General features: G+C 59.2%; 1 protein-coding gene across 1 annotated transcript; it reads left to right on the forward strand.

The window, feature by feature from the left end:
- The first annotated feature begins 456 nt into the window (after positions 1-456).
- KLHL30 (kelch like family member 30) lies at positions 457-10,153 on the forward strand. Its single transcript, XM_006760497.2, has 7 exons — positions 457-1,055; positions 2,132-2,267; positions 4,019-4,105; positions 4,571-4,726; positions 6,618-6,806; positions 7,513-7,658; positions 9,096-10,153. The coding sequence occupies exons 1-7, from the start codon at positions 492-494 to the stop codon at positions 9,345-9,347; spliced, it is 1,530 nt and encodes a 509-aa protein (XP_006760560.1). The 5' UTR covers positions 457-491; the 3' UTR covers positions 9,348-10,153.
- Positions 10,154-18,938: the final 8,785 nt, after the last annotated feature.

An 18,938-nucleotide genomic window follows, 5' to 3' on the forward strand; every position in this document is an offset into this window, starting at 1 on the left:
TGGTGTGACCATAAACAAGTGCTACTCTGTGCCTCAGTTTCCTCATCTGCAAAAGGGACGCTAAGAGCATGCACCCCACAGGCAGGTCTGTGTGGCGAAGGTGTGAGCCACCCTTGGGATGTGGCCAAGCGCACGGGGGCCTGTCAGCGGGAGCTGCTGCAGAGACCGATCACACAACTCCTCCACCATCAGCCTCTCCATCTGCAGATGAGGAAGCTGGGGCCAGAGACAGTCATGGCTCCCCCGGGACACCAGCAGGGTCGTAGCCGGGCGAGGCTCCGTGTGGCCAGGGAGAGCAGGGCAGGAAGCCTCTCCATGTCCCCAACGCCCTCCCCAGCAGATCGGGGAGCAGGGGAAGCCGCTGAGTGCTCAGCCCAGGCTGGTGGAGGGTGGGAAGGGCTGGTGTGAATGAGACCACCCGCCCCCGCTCACCCGCTTCCTTCTCGCCCCAGGAGCTTCTTCCGGGGGCTGGCCGAGTTGGCTCCGCAGTCATGGTTCGGAACGTGGACGACCTGGACTTCCACCTGCCCTCGCACGCCCAGGACATGCTGGACGGGCTGCAGCGGCTGCGCTCTCAGCCCAAACTGGCCGACGTCACGCTGCTGGTGGGCGGCCGGGAGCTGCCTTGCCACCGCGGCCTAGTCTGCGGCCGGTACCTGCAGCAGCAGCTGGACGCCACCAACTGCCTGGGCATCTGTGAGTTCGGGGAGCAGCAGGGGCTGCTGGGCGTGGTGGCCAAGGCCTGGGCCTTCCTACGGGAGAACTTTGAGGCGGTGGCACAGGAGGACGAGTTCCTGCAGCTGTCCCAAGACCGGCTGGCCACCTGCCTGGCCAGCGACCTGTTGCAGGTGCAGCCAGAACAAAGCCGGCTGGAGGCCCTGCTGCGCTGGGTGCGCCACGACCCACAGGCCCGGGCCGCCCACCTGCCTGAGCTGCTCAGCTTGGTGCGCCTGGATGCCGTGCCCAGGCCCTGCGTGCAGCAGCTGCTGGCCACGGAGCCACTCATCCTGGAGTCAGAGGCGTGTCAAGCAGCCCTGTCCCAGGGCCATGATGGGGTGAGTGGGGAAGGGGAGCAGGGAGGGGAAGCTCAGACACTCCACCTGCATGGGGATGGAGAGTGCACCACTCACCCCCAAGTACAGATTGTGCCCATGGGTGTCAAATGTAAGGAGAAGGGGAACAGGACACAGGCAGGCATGGCAGCCGGCTACCACCTGCCCCCTAGGAAGCTGCTCGAGCTTTCATGGCTGCAATTTCCTATCCTGCTGGCAGTGGGGCTGGCAGGCAGGGCAGGTCCTGATGAAGTGACAGGCCAGGGTGTGGCTGGGACAGGGAGCCGACAAGTCCGCCTGCTGCTTGCTCAGGCCTTGCTCCAGAGGATGCCTCAGCAACCAAGTCTGGAGACAAAACCGTGCTCAGGCCAGGGATGAGGTGCGAGGTGGCCTTACCGCCAGGCACAAAGGCCGCCCTGGGGTCGAGCCAGCTGGGGGCCCTGCCCCGTGAGGTAGTCATCTTGTAATTGCTGGTGGAGGGAGGTGCGGGCATCCATAGGAGGGGCCAGAGAGCCAGTGGGACCCTTAGGTCCTGGGAGCTCTGGACAGTGGCTACTTACCAACTAGGGTGGGGCCATTTCAGCGTTTCTCACCTGCCAGGGCCATCCAAGTTGGGTGTGCACATGCAGGCCCAGGAGAGCAGGGCTCCAGGCGCAGGGGGAGGCTTATGTGGGGGTTTGGGGACAGTCTGGGGTCAGTTCCAAAGGTGGGTGCAGGAACACCTCTGGCAGGTGCGTGGTGGCCACTGGAAGGAGAGCTGCTCTCATGCTCAGGGCACAGGGGCAGCTGCCCTACCTCTCGCTGTTCTGTGCTTTGATGCAGTCACCACACACATGGGCACACACACACACACACATGGGCACAGTACACACATGGGCACACACACATACATGGGCACACACAGAGGCCTACACACTGAACCTTACCCACCCACACATGTGCACCAACAAGGAAGCACACCTGTGGACCCCTGTCCCCAAATGTCAAGGCTACTACCTGCCTCAGAAAACAACGCCAAGGCCTGCCAGCGCAGGGACAGCGGCCACCCTTCCCTCTGACTGCACCCTCCTGGCCCACAGGCACTGCCTGCCCTGCCCCAGCAGCTGGAGGAGGTCCTGGTGGTGGTGGGCGGCCGGGCCCTGGAGGAGGCTGAGGAGGGCGCTGAGGAGCCCGCCCCCCATCTCGAGAACTTCGCTTTCTACAACACCAAAGCCAGTGAGTACTCCAGCGTCCAGAGCTCCGCCTGCCACTGATAGGAGCCCTTGTGAGGTGCACAGACAACAGGCCCATCCTGGGTGTGCCTGGGCCTCAGGGGGCTGTGGGCGAGACTGGGGGAGGGGAAGCTGACAGTGGGGGGCACTGCAAGTCCCTCTCCCTTCAGCCAAAGCCCTCGGTTTTGTCTTTTAGGCCATGGGACCCCAATAAGGGGTTCTGCTGCCCAGACCACACGGTATGGGATGGGTGACCTGGCAGCTGCTTCCTCTTGGTGCCCTGTGCCTTCAGTGCCCCTATGGCCTCAGGGTTGGGTGCAGGCAGCCTGGGGGGTGAGCACTCAGGTTCTGGATCTGCCCGAATGGGATTCTAATTGCAGCCTTTGAGCAGGTCACTTTACCGCCCTGAGTCTCGGTTTCCTCATCTGTGAAATGGGCTCCTTTGCACAGGGGCCAGCCCTGCCCTTTGGATATGCCTCTCCTGCGGGGGATGGGGAGGGCACATTGGCCCAGGCAGGTCTTTGGGCAACACTGATGCAGGCTGGCTGGTGTCCTGGGGCTGCTGGGCAGGTCCCCAGACACCCCCATGGCGTCAGTGGCTGGCAGGCTTGGGGCTGGCTGTCCTAGGTCAGGGGCTGATGAGAGGGGATTTCAGGCCTGACATCAGAAAATGAGCTCGGCTGGCTCAGCCCCGAAGCAGCTGTCCCTCGGATCCCACTGGGAGGGTGCAGGGGGGATGCTGGCAGGCAAAGGCCTGGTGACTGACTCCTGGGCAATCCCCATGGGGTGGCACAGACATGAGTCAGGAGGGCACACAGCCCCTGCCCAGCAAGGCCCGAAGTTCTGCGTGTTTTGAAAACTGTTGTCAACAATAAACAGACTTTTCCAAGGGACATCCCCAAGGTTGTGTCTCTCCCACAGCTTTCTCTAAAAACCCCAAATGTGTCCACTTAGAGGACTTAAATATTCCCACCTTTACTGTCTCATTTTTATCTTCTCAAAGCATTCCTTGCCTCAGCTGACCTCATGTAGCTCCACGCAGGCAGGTCTGACTCGGGTGCCTTCCTCTGTCCTAAAAGCTACCTTTGGCTGAGCAGTTGCTGTGTGACAGACACACGGCATCTCATGTTGTCCCACATCCCTGGGAGCTGGGAATCATCCCCATTCCACAGATGAAGAAACTGAGGCCAGGCTTCCCCAGGCCACACAGCCGGTGCATGAGAGCTGGGTGTGGACCACTCTGCCCATTGCAGGCCCACGTGTGGTCCCCTGCATGCCCCTGGCTCACGTGAGCACAGAAGGGGCTCAGGGAAAATGCATGAGGAATTCGGGAATGAATGATGTTTCTGTTATAACCCTCTAGCAACTAGAGAACAGGCCCTTTAACTCATCACCCCTCTGACTGAGGTGGAACCAGACTAAAAGGCCCATTTGGGGTCAGTGGGGTCAACTGCAGGGTCGTGTGAGAGCAGCCTCTGGAGCCTGGCCGCCTCTCGGCTCGCCCTGGGGCCGTGCTATGACTGTCCAGGTGCCAGGCTCCAGGGGGCCACCAGGAGCCGGGCCTGGCAATGCCCATGGAGCACCAGGGCCGCCTCGGACCCCGCCCCACTGGGGTGGCCCCCACTTTTGCGGCAGCGGAGACCCCCTTACCCCTTTGCTGGTGAGGGGACGGCTCTGCACCACGGAGCAGAGGAGATGTGAGGGGGAGGCCCAGCAGGGAGCTCTGCATGCTGACCCTGCCTCTCCTCCTGCCAGAGAGGTGGACGCCGCTCCCCGACTTCCCCGACTTCCACAAGTGGGGCTTCTCCCTGGCTGCGCTGAACAACAGCGTCTACGTCACAGGTGGGCAGACGGGGCTCCCCTTCGCTTGGTGGGATCCCACAGTTTAGTCAAGACTCTTCCAGAGCTTTTCATGGGGTGAAAACGAGAACATTTTAGGGCCACGGGGCCACACGTGGGTGCAGGGAACAGTCCCTGCCTGACGTGGACCCAGGTGGCCTTGCCACGCTCCGCAGCCGGGTCCTCCCAAGGCGGAACCGTGTGAGGGGGAGGGGTCACTGCCTCTCATGTCTCAGAGCTTCCAGGGTGGGGGTTTGAACCACTGGTCTTGCCGCCGTTATTTGTGGAGCAAGAGGGACCTGTCCGAGCCACCCAGCTAGCTGTGCCGCTGTGGTCCCACCCAGCCTGGGGTCCGGCAGCACAGAGGCCTGGCCTGGGAAGAGGGAGCAGGACCCTGGATGCCCAGTCCCCACGGGCTCAGAGACCCCAGGCTGACGGGCACCTAAGGGACAGAACCTTTCCTGGCAGGTGGCTCTCGGGGCACCAAGACAGACACCTGGTCAACCACCCAGGCCTGGTGCTTCCCCATGAAGGAGGCAGCCTGGAGGCCAGTGGCGCCCATGCTGAAGGCCCGCACAAACCACGCCAGCTCGGCGCTCAACGGGGAGATCTATGTCATCGGCGGTAAGGCTCCCCGCCCCATCGCCCCCGGCTGCCTCCTGCTCCTCTGAGCCCCTCCCCACCTCTCTGCAGCCTGGCGGCCTCTCAATCCTGCAACAGTGGCTCCCCACCCCCATGCCCTCACTGGGGACCAGAGAGCCCCCATGCTGGCCCCAGGGATGACCAGGGCACTGCCCCCGTGCCTGCCTCCAGGAGCTCACCGTCTGGGGTAATCAGGACCCATGCCAGGGCTTCCGGGCAGGCTAGGCAGCAGAATTCCCCCTGGGCTGTGCCCCTGGACATCCTGGAATGAGGCTCAGGCCTGCGGTAGCCAGCGCTGGGTGACTCTGATGCACTCCAGGGACCCAGGAAACAGGACGAATCAGTCCCCAGAAGGAGACCCTTGAGGGGCTGGCTTCCAGCTGCCAGCAGAGAGAGCTACTCCCATCCCAGAAACTCAGCTCAGGGTCCCCTCCTCAGTGAAGTCCCTGGGATACGGGGATCCGCAATGGGTCCCTTTGCTGTCACCGTTGCCCCACCATACCCAGCCTGAGGATGGGAACCCACCTTCACTCCTTCCTCCCAGAGCCCCCTCAGAGTCACCCCGGAGACACGTGTGGTTGGATGAATATTGAAAAACAAAATGCATTTGTTGAGCAAGTTTCCCAAGGCCTCTGTAGGGGACCCACTGGCCCCGAGGCCACTCCTAATTCCTCCTGTGCTGGCCAGCCCCTCGTCCCTCAGAGCTTGTCATGCTCAGCCCAAGAGCAGAGGGCAGGCACAGGTCCCGAGCCCCAGGAACTCGGGGTCCCCAGGCTGGCCCTGCCACCCAGCGCAGAGCCCAGTCATCACCACCCCCAGGCTCTGCCAGGGGTGCTGGGGTCCAACCCCAGCAGGTCCAGGGGTCCCCAAAGGTGTGGACGGAGTCGGCAAAGAAGGAATGACATGGAGAGAGCATTCAGTTGATCAGCAGCCTAGCCAGGATCTCTAGCCAAGTTCTGGTTCGGCTCTCTCACTAGGTTCTCCAGCCAGGTTCTCCAGGTTCTCCAGGATCTCTAGCCAGGATCTCCAGCCAAGTTCTGGTCTGGATCTCCAGCCAAGTTCTGGTGTTTATTGTCTCTTGCTAGGTTTTGCAGCCAGGTTCTGTCTAGGTTCTCCAGCCAGGTTTGGTCACCAGGTTCTAGTCAGGTTCTCTTGCCATGTTCTATCCAGGTTCCGTAGCCAGGTTCTGTCTCTAGGATCTTCAGCCAGGTTCTCTCGCTAGGTTCTGTCTCTAGTTAATCCTAAAAGTCTCTAGGTACTTAGTTAAGGGGTTTTATTCCCTCCCTAACTTCAGGGGGAAAATCCCTACCTGGGGAAACAACCTTTCTCGGAGAGGTGACCTTCGTTAAAACACATAGTGCTAAGGGGAGCAAACATATTAAGAACAGTATGCTATATACGCCAGGTCCCTTGAAACATATGCTGTGCAGATGTTTCTTCCCTGCAGCGACTGTGTCAAGCAGCAAGGATGGACCGTCTAGCTACCTACAGCCCCCACGATGAGAGGCCTGGGGGCCAGCCTCCTGGGGGCTCCCACCAGCACCCCTCCCCTGTGCTGGGCTCTGAGGGGTTGGGAGCGGCTGGGCTTTACTGCGAGGCCCCGTTACCATCCTGGAGGGAGGAATTCCTGCCTACAGGTGCCCACCTCCCATGCCACTTCTTGGTCATGTGGCCTTGAGCAGGTACCCTCACCTCTCGGACCTCACTTCCCTCTGAGATGGAGGAAAGGCATCTGCCTATGAGGCCATGCCTCCCACTCCCTTCCCCTCCTGGGGCAGCAGGATGGTCCCTGCCTTTCTACAAAGCCCAGGCCCTGCATTTCCAGGAACCTGCCCTTGGCCCCGCCCCCTGCAGCCCTGTCCCGCCCTCACAGGCACCACCCTGGACATAGTGGAGGTGGAGAGCTACGACCCCTACACAGACACCTGGACGCCTGTCAGCCCGGCCCTGAAGTACGTCAGTAACTTCTCCGCGGCCAGCTGCCAGGGCCGGCTCTACCTGGTGGGCTCCAGCGCCTGCAAGTACAACGCGCTGGCCCTGCAGTGCTACAACCCCGTCACAGGTGGGGAACCCAGCGGACACAAGGGGCCCAGAGGGGAAACGAGGGGTCACCTGCACAGAGCAACAGCCCCACCCGACGAGCCGTCAGGGGGCTGGGGGCGGAGTGCCCCAGGGCAGTGACAGGGAAGCCCAGCCCCAGATCTGGGAAGCTGTCTGGTGGCTGCATCTGCCTGGAACTGGCCTCATGGCCGGGAGCAGTGGCCTGGACCCACCAGGCCCAGTGGCAGCAGCTCGGTCTCTGCGCTTTGGGACAGAGTTTGGCTCCAGCTGGGCTGCCTCTGGCTCGGTGGCCCTTCCAGCCCAATCTCTTGCCCTCTGTTCTGTCCCCTGGTCAGTGGACATGTTCTTAGGACCCATTCTGCAGGATGCGTGTGAGGGTCCCACAGGAGACCAGCTGGCCCCAGGGTCAGGTGGGACCCCAGGTTCCCAGACCAAGGGGACGGGGCAAGAGGGAGGCGAAACCCAGGGACGGTGAGGGTGGGGTGGCCGCAGACCACGGCCCTGCTCAGGACCTGAGGATGAGGCTCTGAGGGCCTCCTGCCCCTGAGCCCCTCCCGCAAGCCCCCCACACCCTCCACCTGTCCAGAGAAAGTGAGGTGCGAGCAGTGGGCTCGGGTCTGTGGACCCCACCTCCCTTGCAAGGGCTCACTCCCCAGCTCAGAAGGGGGTGCTGACTTGGAGGAGCCTCAGACCCTGTGTCCCCACAGAAGCCTGGAGTATGATCGCCTCGCCCTTCCTCCCCAAGTATCTGTCCTCGCCTCGCTGTGCGGCTCTGCAGGGGGCGCTCTACCTGGTCGGCGACAACACCAAGAAGGTCTATGTGTACGACCCCGGGGCCAACCTGTGGCAGAAGGTGGGCCTCAGCCTTGCCTCCCAGTGTGACTCCCACCCCCAGGAACCCGGACACCACAGAGAGCAGGCCTGTGGACAGTGGGTCCTGGGCGTGTCCCCTCCAGGGAGGGCAGTGAAGGGGAGATGAGACCCAGCGCCTGGGCTGAGACCGTGAGGTGGGAGAGCCAAGGCCGGGGGGTGGGGTGGGGTACTGGCCACTCTGAGTGCTCTGACCCCAGCATGGGGCGGCCTGTCCTCCTTGTTGGGCGCAAAACCAGGCTCAGCCAGAAGTGCTTCAGCCACACTGAGGGCCAGGCCCAAGAGGGAGGGAGTCTCCGTCCACAGAGGTAGTCAAGCCAGGGTGCAGGTTCCTGAGCTGTGGGTGGATGGGAGCAGCCAGCTTCTTAGCACCCCCTTCTCTTCTGCCACTGGCCCAGGGCAGGGAGTGGGAAGTGGGCATCTGGAGACTCACCCTCGGGGGCACCAGAGCCCTGACCCTTCTCCTGTTTCTTCTGGAGAAGGAGGGCAGTGCCCGGAGCCCGCCGTGGCCTCAGCACTCGTCAGTGCTGGGCCCTCCACCTGCCCTGAGATTCCCAGTCCCTGAAGCCCCAGGAGGTGGCTCTGCCTCCTGCAGCCGCCCCAGGCTGGGCCACACAGGGCCTCCGCGATCCCACTGCCCATAGCTGTCCCCTGGCGTCAGTGCTCAGCTGACCAGAGGCCCCATTACGGTGGCACAGCAGGTGCAGGGCACACGCTGCCAGGCAGGGCTTTTCTTCCCGGGCCCGCTCAACTGGGCCTCGGCTCACGCCACTGCTCTGGGCAGGGTCCCAGCCATGTAGCTGCACTTGCCCTCTCCAGGCCCATACTGCCTTCAGGTGCAGGCCACAGACAAACCTGTCCTTACTGCCATCCGGGCTCTTCCAGGAGCGCCCACATCTCTCTTGAACCTTAGGCAGCTGCTGGCCCTGACCCACACCCCTACCCAGGACACTCCTGAAGCCATGGGTCAAGGCCAGGGGTGCAGGGGCCGAGTGAAGGGCCCATGGAGCACGTGGCCCCACACATGTGTTTGAGGCTGAGGCCACATCTGTCCCCTTCAAGAGAGCAGCTCAGAATCAAAGGCTCAGCCAGACCTCACCCTGGAGGCAGCTCCAGGCTCAGGACTCCCCGCCCCCTCACCCCAGCTTCCAGAAATCAGCAGATTTGGGCCCCGGGGAGAACAAGGGGGCTGGAAACATCATCCTGGGCTGGGAGGCGGAGGGAGGTGGGTAGTGGGGTCTCCCCACAAGAAGGAGCTGGAGGGGAAAGAGCGTCACAGGGAGCCAGAGTGACATCCCAGGTCCCAGGTGTGCGGGTGCCCTGGGCGGGACGTTGGGCGGGGTGCTGGCATCCTCTCTGCACATCCCTTGGTCACCACACCCTGGCCACCCACTGGACACTGACCACTGACCACCCACAGGTGCAGTCCCTGCACAGCCTGCACGAGAATGGCGCGCTGGTGCCGCTGGGTGACGCACTGTACTTGACGGGTGGCCGCTGGCAGGGCATGGACGGTGACTACCATGTGGAGATGGAGGCCTACGACCCTAGGAGGGACGCCTGGGTCCGCCACGGCGCCCTGCCCCGCCTCTGGCTCTACCACTGCGCCTCCACCGTCTTCCTGGACGTCTCCAAGTGGACCCAGCCCTTCAGCCCTGTCCAGGAGCACTGAGCGGCTCCCCGGCACCCCCAGAGGCAGCCAGCTGACCCCCCATGGGAGCGCCCCGTTTAGTTTTGCTTGTTTGTTCACTCAGCGGGGGCTGGGCTCAGGGCATCAGGGACATCTGAGGGACATGGTTTTGGTCTCCGCGGCCACCACACCAACTCTGAGCTAACCCGTGGCCGCGGCTGCGACTCTGACGCCCAAAGAGAGGGAGAAGCAGCTCCCCGGCCCACGGGGGTGTCTGAGACCTCAGAGGAAGGAGCTAGGGTCCGGGAAGCATTGTGAGAACTCAATGGGCTGGCCCTGGAGAGGAAGATGCACAAACGAGGGGTGACAGAGTGGCCCGGGCGCTGGAGCCACTGGGGAGGGTGGGCAGCCTGACCCCCAGCTGTGTGACCACAGCCAGCAGCTCCAGCTCCAGGGCCCACTGGCAGCTCAGGTGGCTGCTGGCTTGCCCCCCCCGCCCCACTTCTCGGCCTCTGCTTGTTGGCACCTGTTTCCCCAAAGGCTGCTTCTGGGGACAGAGGAGGACCCCGCTCAGCTTTTCTGTGCCGTGCCCCTGGGAGGGCAGCACCCACTCAGGCACTGGAGGAAGGAGTCGTGTGTGGCGGACAGGAGAGGGGGTCCTCTCCCTGCACAGGGGCTCCGGGGAGGTCAGCGAAGCCTTCTCGGGGTGAGCAGGAGGGGTGCTCTCTGGCCAGGATTTCTATTTCTTGGGGTGGTTTGCATCCAAAGGCTCTTCCTCAGAATGGAAGTCCCCAGCAGGAGGCCATGTGGGGTGGGAGCAGGGAGTGGGGCCCAGGGGCAGGGATCCTGTAGGGACGTCTGGGGAGCCTCTCAGGCACGTTTGTGGCCTGCCTGCCAGCCTCCAGAGCAAGGCAGCGCCTGGCGGGCTCCTCCTACCAGCACATAGCAGAGCCAGGGTCAGGCCCCTGCTCCTTCTTATCCTGAGTGCGGCCTGTCACCAAGGGGGCAGTGACGGGCTCTCCCTGGGTGCTGAGTAGCCCGCCAGCTTCGTTTCTGGCTCTGTCAGGGTCACAGGCCGGCAGGTCTGGGTCCTGGGCCCAGCTTGCTCCAGCCCCAGACAGCCTGGCTGAGGCCCTGGTAGTTCCAGAATCTCTCCCTCTGGCCTGGGGTTCCTCTCCAGGGCCAACCCACGGGCTCCTCCTTGAACCCCACTGGGGACCAGAGGTGCCCCCAGCATCCTGGTTCTGAGGGAGGGTCCCTGGGCCCCCAGCTTCGTGGATCAGACCCACTTTGCTCCCAGACCTGACCCCTCATGCCCATTTCTTGCGGAGAATGAGTTTGCCCTCAGGCCCCAGACACCGAGGGGCCTCCTGGGAGTCTGCTCCCAAAGGAACACCAGCCCCAGACCCAGGACCCCTATCCAGCTGTCGGAGTGGGTGAAGATGAGGGTGAAGGTTTCCGGGACCCTGGAATCTCTCTGTGAAAATTCTGTGAAACATTTTCTAGTTATTGAAGGTGCTCAGCCAAGCGCTGTCTCAAAACCAGGACTCAGGTCGAAGTGGACTTGCTTTGATCGCAGACGGGTGTGTGAGGGCGGGTGTCCTGGAATTGGACTTGCTTTCTGCTCCTGCACACACTCAGCAGTGGGGGTAATACCCGGGGTGGGAGCCCCTCTCCTGATTGGCTCAGCTGCCCTATTTGGGGGCTGGATCAGACCAATTATGTCCTTCAGGGTCCCTGGAGGAAACATGTGACACCTCAAATTGAGCGATGGGAGAGGGTTAATGAAGGGCCATTCCCAGGTGTGGGCAAGAGCTGGAAAGCCTCCCAGGCTAGCCGAGCTGTCACCACCCTCTGCCCCAGGGACAAGGGCAGAGAGGGCTGCCAGGAGCTGGGCCTTTGCTAAAGGAACACACCACTGCCCACTGCCACCTGCAGCCCAGCGGGAGGAAGTGGCAAAATAGGGACCCAACCTCACTCCCATGTTTGCCCCCCAGTCTCTCCATAGCGCTCCCCTGACCAAACCCAACCAGAATCAGAGGGAAGACAGGCCACTGACACTGTGCGTAGCGGCCAGCAGGCGGGGGAGGGTGGACAGGGTGCCTCGGGCCGTGGAAGCTTTGTAGCATACCAGCACACCCTCACCAGGTGCTCGTGTAACGGGACAGGTGTGATTCACACAAGGAATACCACAGAACAGGCCAAGCCATCCTCTTCCCGTATCGAAGTCCCAGGGATGGATACAAGGTTTGGGGCTACTGGACTTCCAGAAAGGGGGGTGGACAACCTTGGAACACGTGCAAAAGCCCACCAAATTCTCAGGCCCACGAGGGTGAGGTGGGGAAACCAAGTCCCAAGCACGAGGGTGCTCATGTCCGCCAGGTGCGTGCGTGCTGTCTTTCCCACAGACAACGTTGGGTAAACTGAGGCACCACCACCCGCCCAGCGGACCCCAGTCTTCAGTGACCACACGATGTCCTCCGTAGCCAGGCTCAGCATAGCCTACTTGGGCTCAGCTCCCTTAAGGTTCCAGGTGAGTCAGGGCCTGGGGATGTTTCCAACCACTTCCACCTGACGGGTTTTCTAGGACATCCCAGACAGGACCCTTTTACTGAGCATCTTCCCTGGACTAGGCAGGGACAGTGATTGCTAGAATCAGGCAGTTGACACTCCCATGAAAATGTTTGTAATTAAGTGAACTGGTCACATGACAGTTCGCTGTAGTCAATTCCAAGCACTGCTCCACTTGGTAGATCAACCAGTTGGCCCAGTGGAAACTGACTACAACAGGTTCTTTAAAAAAAAATAAATCTTTTCTTTGATTTCAGAGAGGAATGAAAAGAGAGAGAGAGAGAGAGAGAGAGAGAAAGAGAGAGAGAGAAACATCCATGATGAGAGAGAATCACAGATCAGCCTCCTGCACACCCCCTGCTGGGGACCAAGCCTGCAATCAGGGCATATACCCCGACCGGGAATCAAACCATGATCTCCTGGTTCATAGGTCACCACTCAACCATTGAGCCACACCAGCTGGGCAGCAGGTTTTGAATAAGGTTTCATTCAGTGTCATTCCGTTACAGTGTTGATGAGATGCCGTGCGAACTTGCCTCTTGTCTATGTTAGTGAAGTCCTGGAACCGTCAGAGACGTTAGGTGAGGATGACTGTACTGAGCTGGAACCTGTGAGCGGCTCACGAGTGGGTGGTCCGAGCACAGACGAGGTGAGGATGCTCCCGCTCCCGGGCTGTGTCACTCCTCATCGCTCCCCGTGCGGGGCACTCACCTGAAGCAGAGCGTGGCTGCTGTGGGTTCTCCTGAGCCCCAGCACCAGGCACAGAGGGCGGCCGGGCATGGAGCTGATGAGTGAAGCCTGACATGGACTGTGCTGAGGCTGTCGTGGAGCCAGTTCTCCCCTGTGTGGAATGAACACCAGGAGCCCATGGGGCTCCCTCAAAGCGGATGGACTGCCCCAGGGCTTCTCGGGACCAGGGGCTGGAGTGATTCTGGTCACGGCCAACTTGGGCTCAGCTCCCTTCGGTTCCCAGGTGAGCCACGATCACATCTAAGAATTTGATTCTTGCCTGGCTGGTGTGGCTCAGGGGTTGAGCATCAACCTATGAACCAAGAGGTCATGGTTTGATTCCCTGTCAGGGCACATGCCTGGGTTGCCGGCTCAATCCTCAGTAGGGGGCGTACAGGAGGCAGCCTATCAATGATTCTTTATCATCATTGATGTTTCTCTCTCTCTCCCTCTCTGAAATCAATAAAAATATATTTTTTAAATATGACTCATTCTCTGATAAATAAAAAAAAAATAATAATTTGATTCTTGCCAAAATGGTAACTATAGTCATGGATATCTACCCTTTTGCATTAAATTGAAAGGTGAACTAAAGTGTAATTTTTTAAATTAATCTATTAGAAGCATGATAATGTTACCGGTGAGACGATGAGACCTCATTTCCTGTCCTGAAGGAAAGATTTCCGTCAAGAGACAAAGTGCAGCAAAGGAAGGAAGAAGTTATTGCCGCAGCAAACGCACACTTAGGTGGAACGTTTATGAAAGCTGGGGAAGGGAAACAAGGACGGGTCTAGCACAGAAGAAGCCACAGAGAGCCTGGCCGGGCTGCTGTGGCTCCCGGGGAGGTCAGAGGAAAGAGGGGCTGGGAGACAGGTTGGGGATAATCCTGGGGTGAGCTGCCAATGCCCATTGCTCCCCTGGTTGCAGGTCTCATGGGTTCCCGTCCAGGGAAGAAGGGGGAAGGAAGAGGCACTGGTGTGCTCCCCTTGGCACAGAGGGAATCTTGCAGGTGGGAATCTTAGGGGAGGTCTCCGGGGAGGGTCTCAATAGAATATTCATCAGCTTCCCAGGTGTGTCCTTTCAGGGTCATGGTCTCCTCTGATCGATCAGCCCCCAGGGCAGGGGGTCATCAGTCAGTGCAGCTGGTCCTGAGGCAGCCAAGGTGTAGCCTGTCTGGTTTTGCTGCTTTTCCCATCCTGGAGCTGAAATACAGCTGAGGCCCAGATGTTATCTCTAGGGAGGAAAAGGTCAGGGGTCTAAACCGCATGACAGCGATATGAAAGGTCAGGGGTCTAAACCGCATGACAGCGATATGCTGGGGGAGGGAAGGTTACCTGGGGACGAGGTTCTCGTTTTCCCAGTCTTGCCCCTTGCTAGGCACCTGGGGCTTTCTGCCCTGGTGACCTTCTCAGCTCATTGTCCTCACTCAGTCCATATCAATCCAACTGCCTATCACAATAACATTTGCAGAGAATAACTCAAGGGACACACTAGGCAGATGTGGAAAAGGAAGGCGCGCCCGAGGACCTGTCCGGCAGGGGCTGGCTCCTAGCAGCTGACCTTGCACCTGACAGCAGCGGGAACTGAGTCAAGGTGCACTGACTTAGCTGAGTCTGGATTAGCTGAGTCTGACCTCAAGGTGTGGGGCCGGACCTGGACGAGGTTTCACTGGGTGGCGTTGGGACCTTGGGCCAGTGCAGACTTGGGCCTCGGTGTCCTCATCTGAGCAAGGGGACACTCACAGGATCTGAGAATTAGGTGATGTCACCTGCGGGGACGGCTCTGGCAAACACAGCGGTCGGCTGCCTGGACACCAGGAGGGAGGCCACACAGCAAGTCGGCTTCAGGCTCCCACCGTTTGGGGGGCAAAGGGAGCTCTTATTCCCATGACTTCACCCACAAAGTCCTCCCTTGGAGGAAGAGAAGAGAGCGGAAACAGCTTGACTGCGTCAGGCCGCCGGACCGCCAGGGCTGAGGCCGTGACATGAGGCCAAGAATGAGGATTAGGTTTCAGCCAGGCCCGGAGGAGTGTGGGGAAGGCCCCTCGCTCAGCACCCCGCCTTGGGATCTGTTCACCCCCCCGTGTTGCCCCCACTGTGGCCCCGTGGGCTGCTGGGGGGAGGGGCATCTAGTGCCATTGAAACCCTGTTTCTGGGGTCGTCTGGTTGGGTGATTCTTTGCTAAGCCCTAGCCACCTCTGACAGGCGTGGTTTTAGATACGTGACCCCAGAGACACAAGGAGGCCCACCTGGAGGCCCCCGCCCTCCCAACTCTCCTGCCCCGGGCCAGGCTGTGTCGTCACCTCAGATAGAGTTACAGGCGCTGCCCAGCACCAGAACTGATTTGATTTGGGTCCTCTGCAGCCCTGTGACATCACCAGGATTGTTCACTGTTTGGGAAAATCTCTGTTTTCACATGGCAACAGCTCCGGTCCTCAGTGCCGGCTTCAGGCAGCCACAGCCCCCCTCTGTCAGGTGGAAATGATGTCACACAAACATCCTGAGGATCACGTGTGCCTCGAATTGGGTCTCTCTGTCCCCACACATTTCCGGTGTCACCAAGGGGGCAGAGTCTGAGCCTCACCGTCCCAGGGTGCAGGTTAGCCCAAATGGCATCTGACCCCGAGAGCAGCGTGCCTCGTGCCCCTGTGGCCAGAATCCCAGAAGGGGCTCCCCAAGCATCCGGCCTCTGTGCTGGGGGAGATCATTGCCACCTCCTTCCTCCTGGCCTTGGCTGTGTCCGCTCACACCTCATTTATGAGTGGTCCCCAGACGAGGGTTCTGGACCACCAGCTGTTATCATGCCCACTTTACAGACCAGCAAATTGAGTCTGGGAGGGCCTAGGTGTGGCTCCTCAAAGCCACACACAACCTTTGCTCCAGATGGCCATGCAAGGACCTGGCTTGCTGAACAGACGCACAGCTGGGTCTGGCCTGGGCTCAGAACATGCTCTGCCATGGCCCCCACGGCCTGGACCCTGTGTGAGGACACCCCGTGACGTGGTGCTGATGGCCTAGCCCAGGGACCTGCACCGCTCAGCTGCCCAGAAGCCATGCAGGCCTCACTCATGGCCCCACACAGCACCCACCGTGAACCCAGCTCACCCGAGAGCAGGCCCGCGGGCTCGTGTGCATTACCCCTAGCTCTCGGCAGGGAGACCGAGACTCCAAGGAGCTCCTGGAGAGGCCGGCCACGAGCAGCCCCTTTCCTCTGCCACGCTGGGCTGCCCGAGTGGAGTCCCACCCCTCCCAGCGGGGGGAGGCTCTGGGTTTAAGAATGGCCAGGCACACGTGTTTTCCCAGCTGCCCGCAGAAGGAAATCCCAAACATGGGGCACCTGCTTCTTAGGGAAAAGGCAGGGCCTTATTTTCTCAATAACCTTTGAGCTGCCCTGGCCTGGGTGGCCCAGTTGGTTGGGCATCACTGTGCACCGAAAAGTTGCCAGTTCGATTCCTGCTCAGAGTTGTGGGCTCAATCCCCAGGAGGGTGTGTGCAGAGGCAGCCAATTATTATATCTCTCTCACATCAATGTTTCTCTCTCTTCCTCTCCCTTCCTCTCTCTCTAAAAATCAATAAAATTTTTTAAAAATAAATGAATAACTTTGCCCGGCTGGTATGGCTCAGTGGTTGAGCATCAACCTATGAACCAAGAGGTCACAGTTCGATCCCTGTCCAGGGCACATGCCCAGGTTGTGTGCTTGAGCCCCAAGAGGGGGTGTGCAGGAGGCAGCCCATCAATTATTCTCTCTCATCATTGATGTTTCTATCTCTCTCACTCTCCCTGCATCTCTGAAATGAATAAAAATATACTTAAAAATAAAAATAAATACAAAATAAATACCTTCGAGCTGATCCTCTAGCTCATATCTCACACCAGCTAGAATAGGAAGGGCCCTAAAGGGCAGACTGCGTGTCTGTGAAGATGTGGCCGTGGCCTCGGTCTGAGCCCAGGCTGTGTGTCCCTGGACGAGCCCCCACCTCCCTGGGCTCATCCCTGGGGCCTGTGAGGAGGGATGAGGTGCTAGGTGTGGCCCTCCCCAGAGCAGCATCTCCTGGGCGAAGGAGCCCCACTCTCCCGGCCCATCGCAGGTTTCAGCCAAGAGAGTCCCACCCTCAGCGACCTCTGTCCCAGATAAAGTCTCCCCAAATGAAGGAAAGTGAACAAAATGTTAATACTCAACACGGAAGCACACGCCCCACACACACAAACACGTCATTACACGTGTTTAATAATTGGCTGCCACGTCCCACACCAGGCTTCCCGACAGCCTTCCTTGTGCAGCTGGAAGCGAGAAGCCACCAAGGAGTCCTTCCTGTTTGGAGGCTTTCCTCTGACACCCTCTGAAGACTTGGGAGCAAATGTCCTGATTGTCCTCAAACTGCTGAATGCGTGCGGGTGAGGTGTGTGCACATACTGTGCCAAGTAAAAGTTACACTAGCCGTGTTTCTCATGGCGTTCCAATGGCTTTCATTCCACGGATAATTGTTTTCATTGCTAAACAGACAAAGACAGAACTGCTCTGGGATCCGAAGTTGCTTTGAAGGACGCCCTCAGGGAGTAGTGGGACACACGGCTCCTGGGGACACACGTTTTCAGGCTGGGCGGGGTAGTTTCTTCCTTAAACACCCCCACCCCAAAAAACTCTATCATCACCCCCACATCCCACAGGTAGAGAGTTGGGATCACAAGGGACAATGAACACCTAAGGCCAGGCTTTTTCTTCAGTGAGAGCATTTCCTGTTTGCCCATCGGGGACAGGAAGCCACCCCTGGGGCAGGGCCTGAGGGGCTTAGCGGCAGAGGCTGTGGGTGATGCAGGATTCCCCAGGACCCAACATCACCCACGGCTCCCGCCCCAGGCTGCGGAGCAGGTCCACCTGCTTGTTGTCGCAGGTGCTGCCCTCTGTGAAGTCAGACAGGGTGAGGCCCCTGTCTTCTCAGAAGAGGTCAACATCGTGTCCGGGTGTGGATGGCAGGACCGCAGGAGGTGCCTCCCTCGTGCCCGGGTGTAGATGGCAGGACCGCAGGAGGTGCCTTCCTCGGCTGTGCCTTGCCCAGCGCTTGAACAAAGTGCACTGTGTGGCCACCGGGTGCTGGAGCCCGTGGGGGGTGGGGGGGGAAGCCCCGAGTGCTGCCCTCATGCCATTACCTTGGGGGAGGGGGGGACAGACAGGCAGTGGGCATTGTGGTCGAAAGGGGCCACATACTAAACCTGACAAGCTCAAGGGAGGCCAGCATGGCGTCCCTACTAACTCAGAGACCAGAGACCGAAAGTAACCGCACAGGATGGTCTGAACTAAGAGAAATCATGGCCACGTTCACGTCCTAGGCTGTAGCTTCCTTGACAAAGGTCAATCTTTACTTGAACTGAGCCCATCTATTATCTTTTTGCATCTAAGATTATATGTCTTTGAACTATCAGAGTCATCTCCTCTTTCTAGACCCTTCAGAGCACAACTTCCCAGCAGAACAAGAGACAGAATTCTTCACTGTTTCCGCATACATCTATCTCCATGTGCTGTAAATGCATATAGTTAACGATTCTGTACCCGCCCCTCACGTAAAAGAATTATGTTTCTCTCTGTTTTACTTTTTCCAGTCCCAGAGATTTCCCCGATTTGCTTTCTCCCATCCCTTAATTTACCACTAATGGAGTTAACGTAACCCTCTTTAGGTCTTCTCCTTTAATCCTAACGTATAAAATAAGCTGTAAAACTGCCATTTTTGCCGAAACCGGTTTGGCTCAGTGGATAGAGCGTCGGCCTGCGGACTGAAAGGTCCCAGGTTCGATTCCGGTCAAGGGCATGTACCTGGGTTGTGGGCACATCCCCAGTAGGAGATGTGCAGGAGGCAGCTGATCGATGTCTCTCTCATCGATGTTTCTAGCTCTCTATCTCTCTCCCTTCCTCTCTGTAAAAAATCAATAAAATATGTTTTTTAAAAAACTGCCATTTTTTTCAAAGAATTGTCTCAATCTGTTGAGATCTTGCTTCCCAGCAACTGTCATCATTTTGGCTCAAATAAACTCATAAAAGTTATCTATAGGTTTGGACGTTTCTTACATCAACACTTGGAGTAGTTGCCAAAGCTCCACAGAAACCCACCCAGAACCACCCTGTGGATCCAGCTTGGATCCATTGTGCCCCACCTGCTCCCTGTTTGCATGGGTGAACCTGGGTGAGCTTCTTTCTTTTTTAAAAATATATTTTATTGATTTTTTACAGAGAGGAAGGGAGAGAGATAGAGAGCTAGAAACATCGATGAGAGAGAAACATCGGTCAGCTGCCTCCTACACACCCCCTACTGGGGATGTGCCCACAACCCAGGTACATGC

The sequence above is a fragment of the Myotis davidii genome, unplaced genomic scaffold (genome assembly GCF_000327345.1).
Source record: "Myotis davidii unplaced genomic scaffold, ASM32734v1 scaffold370, whole genome shotgun sequence".
NCBI lineage: Eukaryota > Metazoa > Chordata > Mammalia > Chiroptera > Vespertilionidae > Myotis > Myotis davidii.

Excerpts from the sequence above, each read along its gene's own strand:
- KLHL30 (XM_006760497.2), top strand. The coding sequence starts at position 492 with ATGGTTCGGAACGTGGACGACCTGGACTTCCACCTGCCCTCGCACGCC. Across the intron at positions 2,268-4,018 it reads TTTCTACAACACCAAAGCCA|AGAGGTGGACGCCGCTCCCC; the intron begins GTGAGTACTCCA and ends TCCTCCTGCCAG. Across the intron at positions 6,807-7,512 it reads GTGCTACAACCCCGTCACAG|AAGCCTGGAGTATGATCGCC; the intron begins GTGGGGAACCCA and ends GTGTCCCCACAG.